Raw genomic sequence first — 19,596 nt, 5'->3', positions numbered from 1 at the left:
CTTCACCATGGGCCTCAATTACACATCTTGGAGTATACGCTCCAGCTGCAACATGGGGTTGTCAGAACTCTGTGCCTTGGGAGCAGAGGGTCCTCACCAAAGTGACCTCTGACTTGGGCCACAGCCCCTCTGCAGGGCTGCTCTGTGCCTTGGCCGGCTGGACCCTAACTCTGCCTGACAGCCCCTCCTTCTTGGGATTTATAAGGATTGTCTTCCCCACAGTGAGCTGAAGTCTGCCTCCCTGTGATTCCCACCCCAGGAAACTCAGAACAAGCCTGAGACCTCCTCCGTGAAACAGCTTCCCTGGTAGAAGAGGGTCTCGCCACCCCCAGCCCCCAGCCCGGCTCAGCGACCCTCCTCCAGGCACTGAGCATGGTCCAGCCCTCAGGAGACCTTAACGCCCTCCCATTTCCCCACCTGGACTTCCCCAGGGTGCTATGCGGGGGATGGGCACCCCACCCATCTGCTCACACACAGGGTAGTGGGACCCACAGGGACCTCCCCGGACACCAGGCAGCTGGCCCATCAGGCAAGGGGGCAGCCAGCCCCAGGGTGGCTTTCTTTTCTCCAATAAATTTTTTTCTCTTTTTTTTAAGGAATGGATTTTGAGGAGATAAAATATGGGGCAGAGCTTACAAACGTAAGCTGTCTCGCTAATTGCTTTATAACTGCAACAAGTCAGTACAGAGGATGCCCCTACAAAGCAACAGGATAGTGGCCCAAAGACTGAGGTTTAGGAGAGACTGAAGATCTCAGCCTCTGGTACCTGAAATTGAGATTTCAGCCCTTGTGTCTGGATAGGTCACTGTGCGGCACAGTCCAGGCTTTTAATCACATTGGGACAGAACGGGCACTTGACCCAGGTAGAAGTAGACTGTGTTTGGTTTCATGTCACGTGACTACCCAGAGTCCTCCCCACGAGGTAGTGCCAAAGCCAAGAGGGACAGGAGTCATGGGAAACCAAGCCCAGTGCAAACTTGTGTGCCCTGGTTCCCAGGCCCAGCTCTTGCATAAACACTCCGGGCCTGTCGCAGCCTCACCCGCTCTAAGCCTTGGCGTTTGCATCGCTGACATGCCCCGTGTGTCTCCTTCCCACACTGCGGGGATGTGAGCTCAGAGCCCCATGTTGGGGGTGGCAGGGGACCGATCTCAGTAAGAAGAGCTGACATATGTGCATGGGAAAGGCCTCATTGGAGGGACTGGCCAGGCCGGGCCCACCCGTGTGTCCTGCCAGCGGGCCCCCTACCCCCACGGCATGTGCTGAGTGCCCGCTGCGTGTCTGCCCTGTGCTATCGGGGAGCAGAGCTGAACAGGCCCCCACCTCTGAGAGTGCCAGGGCGCTGTCATGTGCACCCCAAAGGGACGTCAGCTTTCTCTGCAGGTCAACAGGTCTGGCCCTGGCACCAGGATTACATGCATGAAAGGATGAAGTGTCATTTCACTGGAAACATGTCTCCTGAGACAGGCTGGGGGTTGCCCAGGGTGGGGTCAGGAAGCCTCTGGAACCCAGGCCAACCCGTTTCATCCCCCAGATCGCTCATTCAGTCACTACCCCGTGTACCAGAGGCAGCATCTGTTCAACAGCAACCCCCACTGGGACTTCGGGGCCTTCAGGAGACTCGCCCACCTGGTGCACGAGACTCACCTCAACTTCTCCAGGTGACTGCAGCCTGGGGTCAGGGTGGGCAACGGGAGGACCCAGGGGTGGGGGCTGCAGACCATGTGGGAGGGGTGGGGATCACAGGCAGCTACTCCTGTGAGTGGGGAGAGGCCTGGCTGCGGCTCGCAGCCACCCAGACTCTCCCCATGTTCCTGCCCTGCACCCCCACAGGTTTGCTCATCAGTTTCTAGATCCGGGCACATACGTGTTTCAGGACAACGGGCTGCCCGAGAGCATCACGGTGGTGCTGGTGAAGGAGAAGGGGGTGGCCTGCGACCCTGGCCTGTCCCCAGTGCAGCCCTCCTCCCCACATCACCTCGCCAGGCACGGTGTCCTCAGGCACCAGCTACAAAACCTGGGCCCAGACTGGGCAGTGATCTCGGGTACTGACCACAGACCAGAGGGGCCGGGATGTGGAGGGGGTGTGGGAAGAGGGTCACACAGCAGGGACCCCAGCTATGTGTCCAGCCTGAGACTCTGGGCATAGTCCCAGACTACAGATGGGGACAAGAACAAGCTTGTCTTGAACTGGGGCTTCATTTGCCAGGCAAAGAAACTGAATTTTCTCCCCAGGGGTCACCTTCCTCACCCTCCCTGCTCGCCCTGTGTTCCTTATTTCTGGGACCTGTCCCAGTGAATGGGGTCCCTCCATGGTGAACAGGGCCCCTGGGTGAAGTCATAGGATCCCAGAGATGCCTGTTCTAACCTCCTCTGTGGGTTTTCCTGTCTTTTTTCCTCCTCGTCCTCATGAGCCACTCTCCAGGCTGAGCCTGCCAGGTGGACAGAGAATACTGCCCATCGTGGCTGAGGCCCAAACCTGCCTGGGCACGAAGCGGCCAGCCAGCCACACTGAGCCAGGACCTGGCTCTGGGGCCAGGCGGGCAGGACAGCAGTGTCCCAGGAGGGGTCCCCTCATCCTTGGGCCCTAGACTGGAGCAGATTCCACAGAGACAGCAAGGGTGGAGGAGAACCCCTAGTCAGCCCCCAGACATGGTTAAGCCCCAGGCAGGAATGAGGACTGTTTCCCAGGGAGCGTGAGGAGTTAAGGCCCAGAGGCAGCAGGAAGAGAAACCAGAGCCACTGAGACCCATGCAAAACTGTAGCCTAGGGAGGTTCCGGGAAGTCGTCACAGGACCCCGCCCCTCTGCCCCACCTTTCAGGGGTACTGCTGGCTGTTGGCTTGGCAACCGTGCTGCTGACAGGCCTGGGCCTCGTGCTAAGACCCTCGCTGGCCCAGGCCTGCCCCATGCAGACCTGGAGGCCTCAGTGGAGGGGCCTTGGGGAGCCTCACATGCCCATGGAGTATGTGCCCCTCAGGGACAGGTGAGTCCCCTTCACCCCTCACACGTCTCCCGGCCCCAGCCCAGCCCAGTGACTGCAGCAGGCCTGGCCCTGCCCACACTCATGAGCCCAGCCTGGCCCTGTGGGCTCGGGAGGGGCCCCTTCCTAAGCTGACCTGTGGGATTCACCACTGGCCCCCGGGCCCACACGAGCCCTGGGCCGCTCATGTGTGTCTGTGCACTGAGGCTGGTGCTTCTTTGCAGCCTTCCCTTCTCTGAAGACCTTGGTCCTTGGGGCTCTGAGGACGGAGCCAATTCCTCAGAGAGGGCCGCTGCCCAGGGCACAGGTACCTGCTGGTGGGCAACCCCTCCTCCTCTCTGCCTGCCCTCCATGTACACGCTCTTGGGAGCATCTTGTATTTCCACAACACTGGGGTTTCTGCACTTTAGCTGTCCATCTCGCCTTCACAACAAAACCTAGAAGTAGGTGTGTTCAGGTGTTGTGCTGTCCCCATTTTATAGACGGAGACTGAGGCACAAGGAAATGTAAGTGGCTTGCCCAACGTCCCAGGCTGGGAGGGCTGAACTGAGGAAGAGCTCTCTGGTCCTCACTGTGCTGGTCAGGAGCTCGGGGGGGGGGGGGGCCTCGCTCAAGGCAGGCACAGGCATGAGCACTGCTCTCCAGGACCCCTTTACAGGACCACTCACCTGCCCTGTCAGCTCCTCCTGCACCTGGAGAGCTGGGCATTGCCTTGGGGGATCTGGGGACCCACAGCTCCCCCCGTCCCCACCTGGCCCCCGACCGCAACAGTGAGCAGGAAGTGTGTGCAGTGGGGCATGCAGGGGGCACTGCAGGTGTAAGACCCTTCACTACCCAGGCTGCCTCCCTCGGACGGCAGGCAGAGGGGTAGGGAAGGGCCCTGTAAGTTCTCCCGGACCTGGGCTCACACAGCTCAGACGTTGCCTCTGTTGATTCTTAACTGGGGACTTGCAGGGACCCCAGCAAGTGAGTTGAATGCTCAGGGGCCTGGGGGAGGCAGTGAAGTGAATCATTACAAGCGTGGTCGTGGGGTCAGAGCACATGAAGTCTTGCTCGTTGTGTGAACCTGAACGTAGGCCTCCTCACCCACACACACACCCACACGCCCTACACCACGGGCACACCATGCAGGGCAGGCCTGGCTGCTGCCCCCGAGCACCCTTCGCATGGGGATTAGAGGCCAGTCGCCACTTTCCTGGTGAAGGCTCTGGACAGTGAGGACAGCGCCCCCCCAACGTGAGCAGAGGACTGACCGAGTCCAGGACGAGCCTACCCTCCCACCTGGGCCACCCCTCACGGGTGACCAGTGGACACGGAGGGGCTACACAGAGTCAGGACTGAGGCCAGCACTTTAACCCCCAAAGGTAGCCTCCATTCAGACGCAGGGCTGGGAGCTCCCACAGGAGGAGGTGGGACAGGGCCCTTCTGGATAGAGGATGGGTCCCTTCGGGGAGGGTGAATTTCCCCTTCACTGTGCAGTGTGTGACAGGGCAATGGAGAGGGCGAGCTTGGTAGAGTGGAGGACCCAGTCCGGCCTTCTTGACAGCTGCCTACCCCCTTCCCAACTGACCGGCTGGTGAGCTCGGGGGACAGATACCACCCTGACCACAGAGAGAGGAAGGAGGCGATGCTGGCTCTGCCAGAGCTGGGCCCATGTTTGCTGCTCAGAACGAGAATTCCCCTACCGCTTTTGCAGCACAGATGGGGCTTCCCTTCCCCCCACATGCACCCACCAGGCCTGGGGAAGACTGGCAGTGGACAGTCCCTCAGCCTCACACTCAGCTCCTGCAGGTGCTGCCCTGGCGGAGCCCCAGGCCAGCGTGGGGGCCTCACACCATCCTTCCTTCTTCCATCAAGACAGCTCCTGAGGGGAAGGAGGCCCTGCTTATCCCACAGTCTCACTCCAAGGCCTCTTCCTGCAGGGAAGCCACCCCCGGCCACAACCTTGGAGGACATCAGTGTCCGCACGCTATATGACAAGCTTGAGGACCAGAGCCTGCATGTGGCGGCCCAGCTGAGCAGGCACAGGGATGACATGCTGGCCTTCTACAGGGGTGCCTGCCGGCAGCTCCAGGGACTCAAGGTCAGCCCCCAACCCGAGACAACCCAGCCCCCGGTGCCCCGGCCTGGGGGAGCAGATGCCCACTTCCTCCTGGAAACTGCCGAAACTGCCTGAGCCAAGATGGACTTCCATACCTGAGAGGCTGATGCAGCCCTGGTTCTTCCAGGACCTCCTGCAGGGCTTCAGCATGACTGAGCAGCCAGGTCTGGGCAGCGGTGGGGACCCAGTGACGGGGGCCGGAGCCGCTGCCAGGACAGACGACGGGCAAAGCCAGGACTCGTGGGGCAGCCACACTGCGGCTTCTCCCAGGGAGCCCTGGCAGTGTCCTCCAGGTGAGAGGAGGGGAGGTGCCGCACCGGCAGGTGAACAGCCATGACAGCAGCGCTCGCAGTGGGTAGTGCCTCAGTGTCGCTTCACATTCATCATCTCACGTGGTACGGCAGCCAGACAGCGCCCCTGCTCCCCCAGGGCCAGGGAAGGGACTCAGATAACGATGGCGGAGTGAGGCCTCCCCCAGCTTTCCTGCTGGCTGCCTCCAGCACTGGCTTTTAGGGGTGGCTTTGTGTAAGATATCAGGGTGACGCGGACCCTGAGGCTTTGACAGTCTCCCTAGTTTAGACCTTTAGTTATGTTTTTCTAAAGGGCAAAAGTGATAGAGCTCCTTACAAATTCCCATCCGCACAGAAGAGGCTGTAAACGGGTAGCGAGAGTCCACTTAGCCAGGCGGCCTTGCAAGTCTGTATGTGAATATTCATTTGCTCTTTCTTGGACCCCGGGGAAACCCCTCTCATGACACCTTGGAAATGCTCCTGCTACACAGCAGAGTCCAGCATTTTCCAGGCTGCAAAGGCTTCTTCCTTTAGGATTTGGTGCTGCAGAGGAGCAGGTGTTCAGTGTCCACCAGGGCAGGATAAGGCGGGGTGCGGAGGGGCATCCTGGGCCCCACATGGGTGCTCTCAGTCAGATGCGATAGATGAGATGCATAAATTAAAGATGCGCAGATCTTTAAACATTTCCAAGTTTAGAAAAAGTAAGAAACATAATGAGATGTATACAAAGGGAAAGGACCTTGGTCACATGCAAGGCAGCCCACACACACACGTAGCCCATGGCGGTGACTGCCCAGAGGAAAGAGAGCGGGAGGGAAGGTCCTGGGATGAAAAGGGCAAACACACAAGCTTCCAAAATGGGAAAGTGTGAAGTAAGTGTCGGGCCAGGCGTCCATGTGCAGACGGTGCTTCTCTGTGCTCTTCCTCCCCAGGCTGTACCCTCAGCGTCCCTCCCGCGGGCTTTCAGCCAGAGCTGGACAGAGTGCTTTACGCTCTGGCGTCGGCACTTTCTCAGGCAAGCGGACCACCAGCTCGGATCAGCAGAAAGGTGAAGGGCCCCTGGGGTACCCTGCTAGCCTGAGCTGTGGAGATTCATACACACACACACACACGAGAATCTCCCCAGTCTGTGAGCTGATCTGGCCTCTCACACAGGACAGAGCTCAGGATAGAAGCACGATTCACAGATCCCGCCCTGAGAGCAGTGTGTCTGCGGGAAGGAGGACTCAGAGGGCCTCTGTGCAGGGGTGCCCCCCCGGGACACCCCCAGGGCAGAGGGCAGAGCCCATGATGGCAACAAGTGTCCCCAAGGGGCCTGGGACCTAGATGAGGGAGGCCATGACCCAAGTCAGGTCTTAACTGCTCCTGGGCAGGTGCCCAGGGCCCCCAAGAGCACCAGACAGTCAGCGGCCAGGCTACCCAGAGACACGGAGTCCCAAGCTCAGATCCGCACATGAGTCCAGGTCAGTTTAGCTGTGATGTCCTGGTCCATTGCTGTTCTTTTCTGAGCCCAGAGCTGGAGGGAAGTTACAGGAGTGTCTGTTCTTCCAAGGCCTCTGGTCAGGTTGGTGAACAGCCTCTCTCTGCTCGTCAGCGAGACCCTCAACTGGTGGATGAAGTGCTCCTGAAGCCCCGGCCTCTGCCCTCGGATGAGAAGCACCAAGGCCCAAGGTGGGGGACAGGTGTTGGCCCCCTAAGCTCCCTGGCAACAAGACTCTCATTCTTCATAACCAGAGCCTGATTTAGAGCCTTAACCCCCTCTAATCCAGCTACAAGTCTGGGGGCCCCCTGCCCGTGGTAACCCCCCATTGTTGTGGCCACCCTGTTTGCCAAAGCGTTGCTGGTCTGAGTACTCATCAGAACTCCTTCATTTACTGGGGTTGTCCCCACCCTTCATGTTCCCACCCGCCTCCTCTGACCCTCCTCCTCTGATCCAGCCTCCTGCCAGGTGTAGCCTCCAGTCTCTGTTCTTCCCCGAGCTCAGCAATAGGCTGAGCTGGTCAGTTTGCTTGTGCTGGTGCGATTTCTGTCCAGGTGTTCAGACACGCCGTCTGTCCTTCCCTGCACTGTCTCTGACTAGCAATACGTGGTGACTGTCATTGACTTGTAGTTCCTGGTCCTGAGACAAGCACTTTATCTGCTCTCTAACTTATCCTCACAGCAACCCTGTGAAGCGGATCCCACGCTTGTGCTCCTTTCAGGGTGAGGGAGCCAGAGCTCAGGGAGGTGTGTTCGGAACGTGACAGGGCTGGGATTTCAGTGCCTGCTCCGCACAGACCTCTCCTCTGATTCCCCCCCACCAAACCACAACAGTCCTACTTCCCACAGACATCGCTCCCGTTGGTTTCCTGATTTAAGGTGCCTAGAAAGCTCACACAAATAACTGAAGTCTCCTACAGGAAAGGGGAGAAAAGTCTGAACCCTCCTGCTAAATTAGCGGGGGCCTGGGGCTCTTGGAGGGTCGAGACTCCAGGAAGAGCGGTCACACAAAGGAAAGGCAACTCAGGAATCAGGAGCCCTGGATTCTAGACTGGGCTCTGCCCCGAACACTATAGACCTTGAGAAAACACTTCCCAGCCAGCTGTACGAGCTTCAACCTGAGGATCATTCCATTCGACAAATATTGGTTGCTGCCTTTGATGAAGGGGTCAGGAAGAACAAGTGACTACAGCAAAAGATTCTAGAGGTTAAAGGAACCTGTGAGAACCAGGAAAGGTGAGGTGGGCTTTAAACTAAGGATGGATTCCTAATCAGGAGAGGGTTGGGGAAGGGTCTTCCTGGAGGAGAACAGCTTTGGCAAAGATGGAGGTGAGAGAGCTCAGGTTTGACTCATGAACTGAGACCAGTCCCCCAGGCCTGAGGGCTCCCTGATGAGTCCAGCCATCTCATTTCAAAGTATAGAAACTGAGATCTGGAACTGAGTGACCCAAGGGGACTCTGAAGAGTACCGTCATGCACTGACAGGGTCCCAGCAGGAAGCAGCTGGCACATTCTAGAGGGAAACTTTGAGGAGAGCACAGCGAGGGAGGTGCAGGAAGGGCGAGCAGGTACGTGCAGCCCCGCGGGTCAGCAGAGCAGCTTCCGGGCACAGAAGGAGCACTGCACGGGGCATGTGGCCTTGGGCAGGGGCATAGCCAGTGACGTGGGGAAGGGAAAAAACCCTTTTCCCCTGCCCATCTCAGTTCTCCACATGGGTCCTGTAAGTTAGACCGACAAAGAGCAGCCAGAGGAAAGCAACCAGAAGCTCACTCACGTGTGTGTGCCCCTGGTGCAGGAGCACAAGGCGCCGAGCAACGCAAAGGGGTGCAGCGCACACGGCGTCCTGACAAGAGAACAGTCCATCCTTAGAGACATAACAAGATGAAAGAAAAGGACTTTGAGTTCTAGGGCGGCCAATTGTGGGAAAGTAAATACATGGGAAACTGATGGTGGATGGGGCTAGTTTTGGCAAGGTTTTATGTACGTTTTGGTGCCATCTCTGGGCTGGTAAGGATCTAGAGTTGTCTCCAGTGATTAACTGCAGGCCTTCCTGGTAGAGGGGAGGCGGGGACCTTCAGAATGTGGGTCCTGCTTTTAGGCAAATAGGGGACGCATAGAGCTCTTCTTGCATCTGCTGCTTCTCACTTGGCTTCACCTCAAAAACATCAGTATCTCAGTTGGCACGTGTCAGCTGGCATGTTCTGCTCCCTTCACTGGGAAGTCACCCGACTGCTGGGTAAGGAAGGCTGCAAGGGTCCACTAGCCCGGCCACAGGGGACCTAAGGGCTTGTCGGTTCCTTCTTCTCATTAAAACCTCATCTTTCTCTAATCTCAGACGCCCACAGAGGTGTCAAAAGCGGCCAGTGTCTCTTCTGTTCTGGTTCAGGCAGAACCAGGTGTTACTGGGCAGCAGAGGCCTGAGAGCCCGCCTCTCATCCCCCCTCCTCCCAGCCCCCAGCAGCAGCCAGGACCTGGGCGGCCCCCCCAGGGTGACGCCAAAGGAACAGACGCTGAGAGCCGGGGACGTGGACACAGGACTGGAGCCTTTCCTGGGCTGCAGGTAGGAGCCGGGCTCTGTGACGGGGGCCCGTTCACGTCAGGGGTGCTGCGGGCCACCACATGCTCCATTGCCTGCCCTGAGGTCTGCGCCAACCAGCTGCGCCACACTCAGCCCTGCTTGCTACCTGCACACCGTGGTGTGACTCTGGGAGACAGAAGTCAAACACAGGTTTGGGGGAAAGGTGACTGGGAGGGATATTTCAGCCACTTCCATCCATGCTTGACTCAGTTTCTACCATAAATGCCTTCACGGCCTCAACATCTGCCCAAAGTGGGAGTTAACGCCTTGGCCTCCAAGGAGGAGCCTTCAGCTCCCTCCTACCCCGATCTGTGCCTTCACCTTCGGTATCAAAAGAGTTTCCATTCAACTGTGGCTCTGCATTTGTGTTTGCATTTTATCTGGCATTTCATATGCAGAGCAAGAGGTAAGCTTTTCATGACAGCTGAGTTCACCTTGCACCGGTTGCTGTGTTAACTCATGGGATGCCCTGCAGGTAGCTTAAATTTACCACATTCAAAGCAAAGCCATCAGCATCTGTGATGGTCTACAAACTTGACCCTTGCCTCCATGGCTCTGCTTTGTGACCCCGGCCATGACTTCATCTTCACGGTCACGTGCAGTCACATGACAGGCACTAGAAAGGCAGGAAGGTAAAGGGTAACTGAGGCAGCTCTCTCTTGTAAAAGGTTTTCTAGAATCCATTCCCTCAACAATTTCCTTTTATATCTGCTTGGCCAAAACTTAATCACATGATCATCTCTGTCCATAAGAGTGTCTGAAACGAGCAGTTCTTCATCTGGAAATGCTGACACTCCCACAAAATTAACAAGAAGTCTCTGCCATTGGAGCCAAGACTGGCACACAAGACCCTTTGCAGCCTGCTGTCCCTATATCTCCTGCATCATCTCCTTCTACTTTTCCAAACAAATTCCATGCTATCACTAACTGAATTTTGACTATTTCCCACAGCAACCTGAACATCCCCTCAGGTAACACTGGTCGCTGATAATTCCTTGTTCTGTGTCTGCCATCTTGACCCTATGGATGTTCACTAATTGAGTCCCAGAACCAACCTTTGGCTTGATACATACTGGGTGCTCAATAAATCTTCCTTTACTTATGAGTGGATGGATGGATTGATGGATGATGCAGGGATAGGTGGATGGATGAATGATGCAGGGATGGATGCATGCATGCATGGATGAACTGACAGTTGGATGAATGTTCCCTGTGCGATCTCGTGTCTCTGTGTTTCCACACATGCCGTTCCCTTTGCCTAGCATGCCCTTCTCCCATTGTCCACCCAGTTAATCCCTATTCATTGTTAAGATTCAGCTGAGATGTCTCTCCTCTTCCAGAAAGCTCTCTGTGATCACGCCTGCCTGTTTCAGGTGTCCTGCTTCTTGCTCCTGTAGCCCCTGTGTGTCCCTCCACAACAGCTTTCGCCAGACTGGACTGTAGGTCTGGGTCTACTTTCCTTTAGGCACTGAGCCCTTGGAGACCAGACTTGACTTCAACTCTCTATGTCCAGCACTGATGGCACAGCCTGTCACAGAGCAGAAGCTTCACAAATTTTTAATGAAATTAGAATAAAAGTGAAAGTAATGAAGACCCTGTGTCACTTATTTCTAGAGAAAGATACGGCAGGTGGAAGACAATCTGGATGGGCTGAATGAGGAGTTCTTCCAGCTCACTGCTCAAGCCTTAGTGCTCCAGAAAGAAGAGGACAGGCCAGGACAGCTGTCGCCAAGTGAAGGCAACATGTTTGTGGTGAGTCTCAGCTCTTAAGGTGTCCGCAGACAGCTGAGTCTCATGGCGTGGGGCCCACGGAGTCACAGCCCCTTCCACAGAAAGCAGTTCAGACCAAAACAACCAGCTCTGACCAGAAAGCCCACAAGCCAAGGGCCAGCTTTGCCTGTTCTCTTTGGCAGATGGCAGCCTACCCCAGGAGGGCTAAGTGCTGCATCCAGGGTCAGGGAGGCACACTCAGTCACCGTGGGTTTGCAGGTGTCTCAGGAAATGGATGTCCTGGAAAGACTGGGGAAGGGCACCTGCAAAGAGAGCAATGGAAATAGCTCTTCCAGATGCAGCCTAATCAACAGCCATGGCTCTGGAACAAGGGTGAACCCCACACCTGCACCGCACCCTAACCCAACTCAGGTCTCTGGAGGGCTAGACACAGGGACGGTAGGGGGCCAAAGGCATGAGACAGAAGTGATACTTCAGCCGTGTCTGCCCTGAACTCCATAAAACTATTTACTAAAGCAGGCGGCCAGCTTGTGGGCCTCAGTTTGCCAGTCTGATCTTTAACACTGCATTAAAATACTATTTCTCTTGACCTGAGTGTCTGGAGCCCCCCTGACCTTTACACCCATGCCCAGCACCTCCCTCCTGTCACCCTGGCTCCTGCCTTGCTGAGCTGCTAGGGCTGGCAATGCCCTGGGCGGTGGATGGCACGGTCAGGCATCGCTTCTCACCAGGCTTCCCGGAGTGGGCGTCAGCACCGAGAAATCTTGTTCACCAAGGAATCCCTCTTCACAACCAGGGAGTGGCCCACCTGCACAGTGGCCCTAGGATTTGGGGGCCCAGGAGCTGAGATGCTCCCTGAATACAGAGGGTTCTGCTCGGAGCAGAGCGTGTGCCTGAGCCTTGATGTTTGGTGGGGGGGTGTCTGGAAAGTCAATTCTTCATCAATCTGACCTCTTAAGACAAAACCACAAGAAAGGGCACCTAAGCTCACAAACAACTGAGGGAAGTTTTGTCTCGTGTGTAAACAAGGAACAGAGGGCCTTGTCACAGCCACTAAGCGCACAGACATCCTTCCCAGAGGGGCTGCAGGAGCTGTGTCTTCCTCTGGCCCTAAAGTGTCCCTGAACCCCACAGCGGGTCCCCCTGAGAAACCCAAATGCAGGCACCAGCCTCTGGTATTATCCTCTTCCCAGTGTGTCTACCGTTCCTTCCCTGAGCTTCATCCAGACCCCTTCCAAAGGGGTCACGCTAAGCTGAGGGGTGGTTCCTCAGGGAAGCTGTGGCATCAGCTCCAGTGTGCGGTGACCAGGTGCAGTTACCCAGCACGAGTTGTACGGAGAATCTAAGCTGATGCTTATTTGGTGAGAATAAAGTACCAGGGAGTGTTCATGCCTCAGGAGATACGACATAAATATCCCTCATGTTAAGGAAGGAAAACCAGCATGAGCTGAGGGGCCATAAAAAGATTAAACTGTTTAACAATTGCTGCAAGTTATTAAACGTGACAAACGTGTAATGCAGTAATTTGTTGTTACTGTGCACGAATATGGCCACATAAACTCAGGGAACACTATGTCTTTCTTCTTAAGCGGAAGGCCAGTCCCTGGATGTAACTTGTGGGCATCGAGTTGGAGTGGGTGTTGTCAAAGTGTTGGTGACGGGGCCATGCGGGGTCGCGGGTGGGCTCAGGGCAGAGTGAACTCAGCACGCTGCGCAGGCCGACTCCTCTTCCATTTGTGTCTTTTCAGGTGCTTCCCAGAACCGGCCCTCCTGTGTGGCAGGAACACAGACCCGACCCAGCAGAGGCCGGAGGCCCCGGCAGAGAGAACCTGGGAACCTGGGCCCTGAACAGTGACCAGGCCCTGACACTGGAGGCCAGGAGAGCCTGCCTGGCCCAGAGGGCGGAAGACCTGGAGTGGGAGCTGTCCCTGCTCCTCCAGGTGGCAGGTGGCAGCCGGCCCCACCTGGGGAGACGTGAGTCACACAGGGGCCATGGGGCCTTCTCCACGCAGACACGGCTCCTCTGCTCACTGCTGGCAGGAAGGGGTGGGCTCTGGGGGACTGCCTGGCCCAGAGTGTGTGCTGGGCTTCATGGCATGCTCCCCGGTAACACCCAGATTTCTTTCAAAGCCTGGACCTCGGCTTGTGCTGATTTCTGTCTGGGATCCTTTGGGGTGAGGCTGGAAAATCAGCGTGCATTCCCATCACTAACTCTGTCCATTGAGCCTCTGTGCTTCACTTGGAGCCCCGGCTTCAGGGGTGAGAGGTGCCTGGGGTGGGGACTATGAGAACTCAGGTGCAGCCCCAGCCCAGAACTTCCACTCCCACCTCCCGTCACAGCTGAGTCCTCGTGGGAGCCCACCGGACCCTGCTCCCCTCCAGGAGCCAGGACCTCCTGGAGGCCAGAGACAGGCCCTGCCTCCTGGGCAGCCAGCACTTCCTGCCCCATGCTTGTGCTCAAGCAGTCCTAATCTGGGGCAGCCCCGTCACTCAGCTGAACTGGGATCATGCCCCACAGTTAACAGGAGCTGAGTGTGCCTTCCAGAGCAGCAGACAAGGACAGGCGGCCCCGCCTTTACTGACTGAGTCCCCCGCCTTTACTGACTGCTGTTGTTGTTTCCTTCTCTAGCTGCATGCCCTCCGAGCTTCACGTGGCCCAGGTGACATGTCACCAGAATTCTTAACTGCCCTGTAGCTCAGGCTTCTGATGTACGAGTGACTACAGTAAGGGGGGCTCGAGCTGTCTCCCAGAAACCTGGAGTCAGCTCCCGCCTAGGTCAGACTGGCTAAGACCAGTTGGGATGACCAACCCTAAAACTGGGCCTGTGCAGAACACCAATTACCTCATCTTTTCTCTGCCTCCAGTCCCCTTTCCCCCGCCTCAGCCCACCCTGCTTCTTTATCCCATGAGCATCTCAAGCCCCTGGTCTTCAGGGAGGCAGAGCTAAGGTTCATCCTCCCTCTCCTCACTTGGCTGCCTTGAAAATGAACCCTTTCCCTGCTGCAAACCTCGGCTCACAGTGTTTGGCTTGCAGACAAACCTGGTTCAGTGACAAAATTCTCTTCATCCTCTGTCGGAGGATGGCCCGAGGCCACTGCCACCTGCCCCGGAGGCCACTCACCCCACCCCTTTCTCACTCACCCCTCCTCTCACCCTCGTGGGCTCTGACTCCTACTTTACTCCCTGTGCCATGCTTTGTCCTCCCTTCCAGACTGAGTTCCTTAAGGCAGAACATGTATCTCACACACACACACCCCACACTGCTCCTCATGCACGGGGCAGTGGCTGACCCAGAAGTGCTGCATGAGTATAACTGACCTTGTGGAGGACACTGACCCTGAGACCTCACAGCCACGTCAGGGCCACGCCAGCTCGTGGGAGCCTGCACTGACTCAGGGCCAACCTTGTGGGCGAGCTAGAAGGTGCTCGGAGGCGAGGGACAACTTCACGGAGGGCTGGGGCTGGGATGGTTGGAAAGGGGCAGGGAGAAGGGAGAGCATTTCAGACTAGTTAGGTGGCTGGAAAGAGAGAGAGGAGACAAAAGAGCGTGCCAGGTATCGGCCAGAAGTTTCAGGGCAGAATCACTTAGGAAGAGGAAACCACAGAGGCAAGCAGGGTGGAGAGTGTCCTGGGCTCCTGGGGCTCCCCTCTCCTCCCGGGCCACTGCTTCTTGGCCCTCGGGCCGGCCTGCCAGGCCAGGGCACAGAGCTGCGTCAGCCTCTTCTGATGGCCAGTGTTGAGCCAAGGCTCTGGGCCCTCGCAGCCAGACTGAGCTACACCTGGACCCCGGCATTTAGAGCTGTGCTCCAGGCCGGGCACCCCAGGGGCCACACACAGATGCTCACGTGGGGCCCGGAGGAACGGACACCCCCTGTCCTGCCCCAAATACGCCAGTAGGGAGCTCACTACCTGTGAGACCCTACAACTCGGGGCTCCAGGTCATGAGGGAGGGAGGAGCTGCCACGGGGGCCAAAGTCCCTGCCCGGTCCTCACTGGTGGGCGTGGGCCGAGAGGCAGCTCTGCAGACTGCCCGCTGGCTTCTGCTTCTCTGGCTGGTATGACCCGCTCAGAAGTGCTCACCTTCCTCCACGGAGGCGAGTGACGCCCATCCCTTTAGTAGCAGCAGTCCCTGGGCCAGGACACAGGATAGTCACTCCCCACTCAGGTAATAAAAAAGCACCAACCATGTGTCTCCCCACTGCTTCCACGTAGATCTCTATCCAAACTGCTTCCCAGCGGCCTCTGAGATTGACACAACTGACCCCAAATGACCTAGAAATTCCATTTCCACCACCAGCAAACACCTAAACACAGCCCAGATGTGTGTGTGTGTGTCTGAACTCATGTCAGGTGCATGGTTCAGGACAGACCAAGGCCCGGAGGCGAGCATGTGTCCATGCGGTCCCACCCATGGGTCTGGAGGATCAGCCTGGAAAGAGCCGCCTAGAGTAGGAGCTGTGTCCACCCAGACTTGAGCCCAAGGCCACCTCACATGGGTCCCAAATCAACCATCAGAGCAGCCAGACATTTAGCAAATGGAGACCAGCCTTCGTTCACAGAAGGGAACCAGAAGAGGGAGCAGCTGGTCTAGGTTTCCGTGATGCTGGGCCTGGACTGGTCCCTGGGCCAGTGACAGCGAGGGCCCTGCTACAGAGGTCCCCGTGGATAGGGTGGGAAGGTTGGGGCTGCAGGATGGGGGCTCCTGGACCCAGAGGACAGTGAGCCCCTAAGAGGGCAGAGCAGCAGGGGGTTCAGCACATCACAAACTCCACGTGCAGGAGAACCGCCAGGGATCTTGTGAAGGCAGCTTCTTATTCTAGGGAACCATGCTCTGCACGTCCAGCAGGCTGCAGGGGAGCCGCCCAGGATGCTGTGAGTGGCCTCACTGGGAGTCGAGGTCACAGGAGAATGTGGTCTAGGGGTACAAAGGCTGAGAGGGCCAGGGGTCATGAATCTCATTTATTCCTGAGTCTGAGCTGCTACCAGACCCAAATCCAGCCCAAGCCAAGTAGGTGAGCCTGGGGTTCGGGCGGCGTGGGCACTGGATGCAGAGCCCGCAGGACCCCTGTCGTCCCCGAGTCTGGGCACAGACACAGCCATGGCAGCCACCAAAGGTTGTCCCCATCCCTTAGCCCGTGTTTTATAAATGCCAGAGGCTGGGCCGAGTGCTCCAAAGATCACAGGATCCACGAGGGAGGTGGCACCAATCTATTCTACAGATGAGACACAGTGACCTGCAGGCACTGCTAAGCGACAGGGTTCCTGTTCAGACCCAGGTCTGTCTGACAACAAAGCCCACGGTCTTCACCACCACATTGTAGTGACACCCAACGATGGTTTCACCAGCTTCTGAAATCTGCACGTGGTTAGTGATGGCAGCCCCGCACACACCCAGAGTCCCAAAGGGAGGTGCCTCAGATTTTGCCAGGCTAGCGGGTTCCAAGGCACGCACCTCAGAAACCCCGCGTTCTCCCTGGGCCCACGTCAAATCCTCTACAGGGACTGACTTCCACTTCCTCCGTGTGCATTCTTAACTGCTTCTAAAACTGAAAAGTAAAAAAGTACATTCAAAGACGTAACAGTCAACATACAAATCGCTGGATGTCACCAAAGTCTTCGCTTCAACTGCTAGCTTAGTATATCTTAATGTAGACTCCAAAATAACTCTCCTGCCCTCTCTAATTTTGAAATTTCCTGATTGCAAACCAAGACACATCTAAACTTTGGGAACTTGCAATGGTTCACCTGCATGACTGTGGACTTTTCTCAATAATGTGCCACCGACCCAGACAAGTGAGAAGCTGGCCAGTGCCGTCCACCCCACCTCGGAACGCCCGTCGGGTCTGTCAGAAGAGCCCTGCCATCTCGCTGGACACTCATAGGAAGTTAGTTTAAGAAATCTGAACCGAGAAAATAAGGTACTCCTGGAAGGCGCCTTTTCTCCACTTCCCGTGCTGCTTCCACGTAGGATTTGGTCGGCAGGACTTCTCCCTTCTCAAAGGGCCTGTGTGCCTGTGAATCACGTCTGAGCTGAGACTCTCAGCCGGCTCTGCGCAGTCCCAGCCCTGCCTCTAGGGTGAAGTTCTGGGTCTCTGCCACTTTTGTGAAGAGGGCCTGTTGTTTCCCCAGCGCGGGCAGCGTCTCTGGGGAAAACACCGCAGCATTTCCGTGTTGGAGGTGCTCCCGGCCCGGCCCACCCGTCTGTCCCCATGCAGGAGGGTCGGCCCCAGAACTTGCAGCTCTGCCCAGTCCCGCCCTGCATTCCTTCCTTCCTCGTGTTGACAGCCCAGCCTCCCAACCGGCCCCCAGTTTTCCAAGCTCTGCTCTGGTATCAGGAAGCTGAGGACTGATTCAAAGCCATCCCCTCCACCCCCTTAATCACTGCAGAGCAGGCTTACCTGCTGTCGGCTTCACCCCGAGGGCCATGACCTGTTGCAGAGGTGAGACTGCTGCCCCACCCTGGAGAGGGCATTTGCATGTCACGCACAGAGGAGGAAGGGACCAAATTAAAACTCCCTGGAGGGGCCTGAGGACCCAGGTTCCCTCTTCCCCAGGGAGGAGCTGCTCACAGCTGGCTCTGCCACTTCCTGGTTGAGGTGTTCCTCATCTGTAGGACAATGATGTGTAAATCACTCGGTCACAGCAGGGTGAAATGAGATGTTACAAGTTACTTTCTTAGTGCAATGACCTGAGTAGAGTAAACGTCCAGTAAGTGTAGCCTCCGACACCCTCTTCCTTGTTCTGTCTATCCGTTTTAGTAATAATACTTAGCTTGGTGTTGTCTGAGGGTTAGATGAGCAAATATACATAAACTCTCTAGGGGAGCTTTGACACAGTGAGCACTTCATAAGTGTTCCCTATTGAAATACTGTTTTATTGTTGCTGTTATGTATTTCAGGCTAAGATGGCATTAACAGCCAGAGTGCAAGCTTCCTGTCTCTTTCTGGGGCAGCTTGAAACACTTCACCCACAGCCCACCTGAGACAGAAGCGCCCCTTCCTGGAGAACCTCCCTCACTGCTCCCTCCACACTCTCATGAACAACATGGAAAGCGATCTTGATTTTCATTAAATGTTTCGAGTATATTATTGATTGGCTGGTATCTTCAAAACATTAAGTGCTTCAGGAAACCAGGCCTTTCAGAGTCCTTGAGCAGGGCGTGGGGAGAGAGGGGCGGTGATGGATTTGGGGCCCGACATGTTCTTTAAACCCAAGCTCTGAGCTGCCCTCCAGCCTCCCCAGAGGGTCTGCACCTGGGACGTTTAGTGTCCGAGAGTCTCCCTGCAGCAGACACGGAGACGCACTTTGAGGCACGAGATGTTTCTGGGGACTCACACCTGTAAGGGGAGGGGCAGGAGCCAGGACTGGGAGGAAGAAGCGGAGCAGGCCCTCTGAGCAGACACCAGCGAGGCGCTGACCGGGGAGCCGGCGCCCAGAGCTGACGACGTCCGTCCGAGAGCTCCAAAGTGCCGTGATCTGAAGCCTCCGCCCGAGGGGGCCTCCTGCACCCCATCCCCAGGCGCCCACAGCACCTCCAGACAAGCGCATGTCGTTTTCATCAAGTATGTCCCGTGATAGTTCTAGTAGTATGTCAGTCCAGGACGAAGCTTTCAGCGCTTAGAAGATCTTACAGTCACAGAAAGAAGGAATCTCACTTGTATATATACAGACTGCGCATAAGTGGTTGTGTCTATGTATGCATACCTTCCTCACAGACACACAAGAGGGTGACTGCCAACTGCAACTACTGAAACCTAAAAATGAAACAGTTTACATGTCAACTGAAATGTGCAAGGGTTCCACTACTGGGTTTTAGTTAATAGAAAATCATTTAAGTACATAAAATAATAGGGGGAAAATAGGATTTTAAAATAGAAGACTTGAGTTCAGAGCCCACTTCTCGCACTCCCTGACCTGTAATTACAACCTCCAGTCCCTAGGAAGCCCGGGTTTGGCACTGAGCTGCTGAAAGTTTACTTGAGATAACACATGTGAACACAACAGTAAGATGCCTGGTAGAAGATGGACACAAAACAAAAGTTGGCAGTAGCGTCTTGAGTTTCGAATAAGTAACCAGCAAGTCTACCCATCGTCAGGCGCTCTGGGGATATGAGGGAGAAAACACAGTCCCGCTCCGGCTGAAACAGAGCCTTGGCCTTGGGTCAGAAGACGCCAAGGAGGAAGTCTGAATCCTCCCGGGGTGGGGGGGTGGGGTCGATGTCAGCCTGCAATGACTCGTCTCCACCGCCAGATGGCGCCGCGTGAACAGCAGCTCCTCTCAGAGGGGCCCGGAGGGGCCCGGAGCCCCAGGCGGGGCAGTGGTGGGTGACCTGCCTTGGGGGAGGTGGTGCTGCGCCTGAACCGAGGTCATTGAGGCCCCGTGTGGGGTGGGGGCAAATACTGATTTCCTTTCAGCCTGTGCTTTCAGCCTGGCTT

General features: G+C 56.5%; 1 protein-coding gene across 1 annotated transcript in view; it reads left to right on the top strand.

Moving 5' to 3' along the window:
- Positions 1–18,232, top strand: part of LOC116668694 — a 30,720-nt gene extending 12,488 nt beyond the window's left edge. The window contains exons 13-24 of the mRNA XM_032496811.1: positions 1,533–1,659; positions 1,832–2,043; positions 2,821–2,983; positions 3,205–3,287; positions 4,903–5,063; positions 5,209–5,374; positions 6,304–6,419; positions 6,924–7,042; positions 9,302–9,410; positions 11,043–11,180; positions 12,908–13,133; positions 18,059–18,232. Of these exons, the coding sequence (XP_032352702.1) occupies positions 1,533–1,659; positions 1,832–2,043; positions 2,821–2,983; positions 3,205–3,287; positions 4,903–5,063; positions 5,209–5,374; positions 6,304–6,419; positions 6,924–7,042; positions 9,302–9,410; positions 11,043–11,180; positions 12,908–13,133; positions 18,059–18,063 (1,625 nt within the window). The 3' untranslated portion in view covers positions 18,064–18,232. The remainder of the gene's footprint in view (positions 1–1,532; positions 1,660–1,831; positions 2,044–2,820; positions 2,984–3,204; positions 3,288–4,902; positions 5,064–5,208; positions 5,375–6,303; positions 6,420–6,923; positions 7,043–9,301; positions 9,411–11,042; positions 11,181–12,907; positions 13,134–18,058) is intronic.
- The last annotated feature ends 1,364 nt before the right edge of the window (positions 18,233–19,596 follow it).

Source organism: Camelus ferus, chromosome 14 (assembly GCF_009834535.1).
Source record: "Camelus ferus isolate YT-003-E chromosome 14, BCGSAC_Cfer_1.0, whole genome shotgun sequence".
NCBI classification, from domain to species: domain Eukaryota; kingdom Metazoa; phylum Chordata; class Mammalia; order Artiodactyla; family Camelidae; genus Camelus; species Camelus ferus.
Note: the sequence above shows the minus strand (reverse complement) of the source record. Positions and strands in the feature narration are given on the sequence as shown.